The sequence below is a fragment of the Zophobas morio genome, unplaced genomic scaffold (genome assembly GCF_036711695.1).
Source record: "Zophobas morio isolate AGI-343-1 ecotype UQ-CSIRO unplaced genomic scaffold, CSIRO_AGI_Zmor_V1 ptg000021l, whole genome shotgun sequence".
Classification (NCBI taxonomy): Eukaryota; Metazoa; Arthropoda; class Insecta; order Coleoptera; family Tenebrionidae; genus Zophobas; species Zophobas morio.
The window spans coordinates 21293203-21296808 of NW_026972126.1; the positions used below are offsets into that span (position 1 = coordinate 21293203).

The 3606-nt window shown below is 34.9% G+C and overlaps 1 protein-coding gene across 1 annotated transcript; it reads right to left on the reverse strand.

The window, feature by feature from the left end:
• Positions 1–646: 646 nt before the first annotated feature.
• Positions 647–2643, reverse strand: LOC135132380 (cytochrome P450 306a1-like). The gene is made up of 6 exons (XM_064060455.1): positions 2534–2643; positions 2040–2352; positions 1847–1992; positions 1591–1793; positions 930–1543; positions 647–882 (listed from the first exon to the last, which is right to left on the reverse strand). Exons 2-6 carry the CDS (start codon positions 2350–2352, stop codon positions 707–709), a joined length of 1452 nt encoding a protein of 483 aa, XP_063916525.1. The 5' UTR covers positions 2534–2643; the 3' UTR covers positions 647–706.
• Positions 2644–3606: the final 963 nt, after the last annotated feature.

A 3606-nucleotide genomic window follows, 5' to 3' on the forward strand; every position in this document is an offset into this window, starting at 1 on the left:
TGAAAAATTGAGAAAGGGCACATGGCTTATAGATCAAGTCGTTTCGGTACGCCTTTAGAGTCGGCATTGGCCTGATTGCGCTCTGGTCTGTAGATCAAACAAGTCCCGAGGCGAGATATCAGGCCCTATAAAGTGTTCGCCTGAATTATGCAGAAAATTTTCTTATAGTTCTTAGTGGGTCTGAACAATATCACTCAATTTTCACCTTTTGTAACAAAGTTGCGTTAAATCCAAGTTGGGTGTCTTGCTTATAATGGGCAAGCTCCAAGGACCTGGGAGATCGCTCCGGTTGTTATAATAAATGTACAGTATAATTACGATTAATATTGGAATTAACATCTAAAAAGTAGATGCATTTTACTTAAATAAATATAAGTATTTTTTTACCTTCGTGTTGGTAACTGAAGCTTCGAAATACGTTTTTAACACAACTGAATTTTAGATAGATATCTCTTTAACATTGACATAATTTTATCCCAAAAAATTTGATTTATCAAACACTCGAACGCCCATGACACTGACCCCAGTTTATCGTCTGAAGAGATGAGTGTAAATATCTTGTGTCCTTGTTCTACTGCTCTTTGTTTCTCGCTCTCTCGACTGTCATAATATAATAATAATAATTGTACAAAAAATATACACAAAATGAAAATATAAATAAACTTCTATATTCTACATTCTACATTTTACATTTTTAAATATCCCATCAGATCTTCGTAAAGATAAGCTTCTGCGGTTTAGGGGTAAGTGCGGCACCACAACTACCAGTAAAATCTATCGGTACAGAGTCAACAGCCCCGATTCTAAAATTCTGTAAAACACCAGCAATAAATATTGTCGTTACCATGTTTGCTATGTCTTCGCCAACGCACATCCGTTTACCTAAAGCAAAAATTTGTTTTTTCGCTTCTTAACCCACATTATCTTACCGCTTTGAAATGGAAGGAATGATTCCGGTTTAAAAAACTTCCCATCGCTGTCTATAAATCTTTCAGGGCGAAACTCTTCCGGGTCTTTGTGAACTTTGGGATCCATATGAATTCCCCACAACAACGGCATTATCATCGTGCCTTTTGGAATCGTCAACCCATCAAGGTATATATTTTCGGAGGCATAGTGCGGTACCCCTAGTGGTAATACAGTTCTAATTCTGGCAATTTCGGCAAGAGCTGCTTTAGTGTAATGCAAATTTTCGAAATCCGCCAACTCCAGTGATTCACCTTGTAACACCCAAAAGAGTTCTTGTCGAATTTTAGTCTGAACTTCAACGTGTTGGGCTAAATATAGCAAAATCCAAAGCAAGGAAGTTATAGTGGTTTCCGTAAAACCAATGTAAAGGTCAAAGAAAAGGCGATGTAGTTGATCAAGAGTGTAAACTTGGTCGGATTTGCTTTCGGATATATGTAACTGAAAGGCCTTAAGGAGATTTGGCCGAGAATTCGTCGATTTTTCACATTCATGTATCAGTTTTCCTTGAATGTCACGACCTGTGCGAACGGCTTGTTTTAGCAACGCTAATTTTTTCTTGTATGGAGGCAAAAAACTGCAACAAGGTGGTTTAAATTATTATAATTATGTTACAAACCGTACCGTAGGAATGGCAGGAAGTTCAATGGAGTTCCAATCATTAATAATTTAATGAATACGTGAATATTTCGTGCTAAATCAGAAACTTTTTTGTCATTCAAAGAAAATGGTTGGCCCAAAAATAAACTGCTACCGGTGCTGCTTATCAAATGGATGATAAGTTCTGAAGGATCCAGTGGTTTACCAAGAGCTTGATTTTTTACAATCTAAGTAGTGAAAAAAATGCATCTGTGGGTTTTTTTCTTCGTTTCTAACTTACTTGTACAAATTCGTCAACATGTTTTTTTATCAATGATTCACAAGTTTTCCTGTTAGGAGAAACTCTAGCGGCTCCTACTGTTCTCAAAAAATTTGCCGCAAACTTACGTTGGTCTTTCCATAGATCAATATTAGCATGTGCAAGACCTACAATAATAGACAAGATTTGTTGTATGATTCGTTACAAATGGTACCTCTGCCTTCAAATGCAGTATCAATCAAAAAGAGAGGCGATCTTTCAAGTGTTTCGTCTTTTGCCAACACCTTTTTTAATATTCTAGCGTCAGCTAAGACTGCTACATTAAGCATGCCAAGTTTGATGTTGTAAATCGGTCCATATTTTTGGGCAAGTTCGGTTAGAGTCAAGTAAGGTGCTGTTGGATCCAGTTTATGTAAGTAACCAATCACTGGTAAATTCCAAGGTCCTGGAAGATATTTTTTGTCCCGGATAATTTTCACCAAAAGCAGGATTACTATAATCATTATGATAAATATAGTGGTGGCCATCTGAAAAACAATTTTTGAATTATCATGATAATTACGTTTCATACAGCAATTAACATAAAATATATACACCAGACTAGTTGAGTATAAAATGTGACTTTAGCACCACTCGATATTAACAACATGGATGTTTTCAGTTTTAATAAACAAAAGATTATTTAAGTGAGTTAAATAATATACTTACGTTTTTAAAATTGCACACTTATTTGTTTAACTAAGAAGCAAATATTTCTTTTATAAAGTTATTAGTCAGCCGGTTTTCGTCCGACCGGACTGGTTTATTTTTTAAAAAGAACAAGAGACTGGAAGCAACCAGGTGCAAGTTTAACTTTTAACCTTGGCGCCATTTTCTTTCACCATAAAATAAGTAAAAAGATATTGATCAATATTACTAATTTTATTAATTACTAGCTGACCCCGTGAACTTCGTTTCACCTACAATTTAATTTTGAATCTGCAAAACCGAATGCTTTGAAATTTTGCAGACGTTTTAAACATATGATAAGCATAATAAATTTTTATTCAAAATAATCTTGTAGTTAGATTGTAGGTACCTGTATTGTATTTTCCTTGTATTGTACTGTATAACGTTCTATCCCTCATTAACAAATCCTAGCCCTCTCCTTTCCTAGCGAGATCTGCTCTTGACATTCCCGTGGTTCTTGCTTTCTTCAGTTTTTATTTATCGGATTCCGTGATTCCTTCCTCGACAATGTTTAAATTTTGGGAAAATTTTCGAAACGATTGAAGTCGGTTGATCAAAGCTATACATTTGCAGGATAAAAATTAATAAATTTTAAACATAATTAATATCACATATAATGTTTAAATATGATAAGCATAAATATATATGATAATTAAACCGAAACTCATTGTCCTAAAAGTCAAGAGTAGCATGGCCAATTTAATCTAGCTCCACTGCGCTTTGATTGATTCTGCTAACCTAAAAAAACCGTACAGTACTTGACTCCATCTGTTGCAAATCCTTTTAACTAATTTTCGCGCATTCGGTTATTTAAAGGAGTAGGTAGTAGACCTTCTAAATTTGTACGTAGAGGAGTAAGTTTTGCTTAATCTCATTTCACAACTCAGCCGGAATATGGGTTACTTTTTCTAAACATAGAAATCTAGGTTATGGTATGTCAACAAGAATGAAACCCTCTTTATGATTTTCACTTGCTACTTTCATATTTTCTCAGCGTTTCATGGCTCCTAGAGTATGAATAAATCTCTCGTTTCCGTTTGTCTATTTATCCA

Coding starts and splice junctions, on each gene's coding strand:
- LOC135132380 (XM_064060455.1), bottom strand. CDS start 2,352: ATGGCCACCACTATATTTATCATAATGATTATAGTAATCCTGCTTTTG. Junction 1,794..1,846: donor ATGTTGACGAATTTGTACAA/GTAAGTTAGAAA, acceptor TTCACTACTTAG/ATTGTAAAAAATCAAGCTCT. Junction 1,544..1,590: donor AACTTCCTGCCATTCCTACG/GTACGGTTTGTA, acceptor ACCTTGTTGCAG/TTTTTTGCCTCCATACAAGA.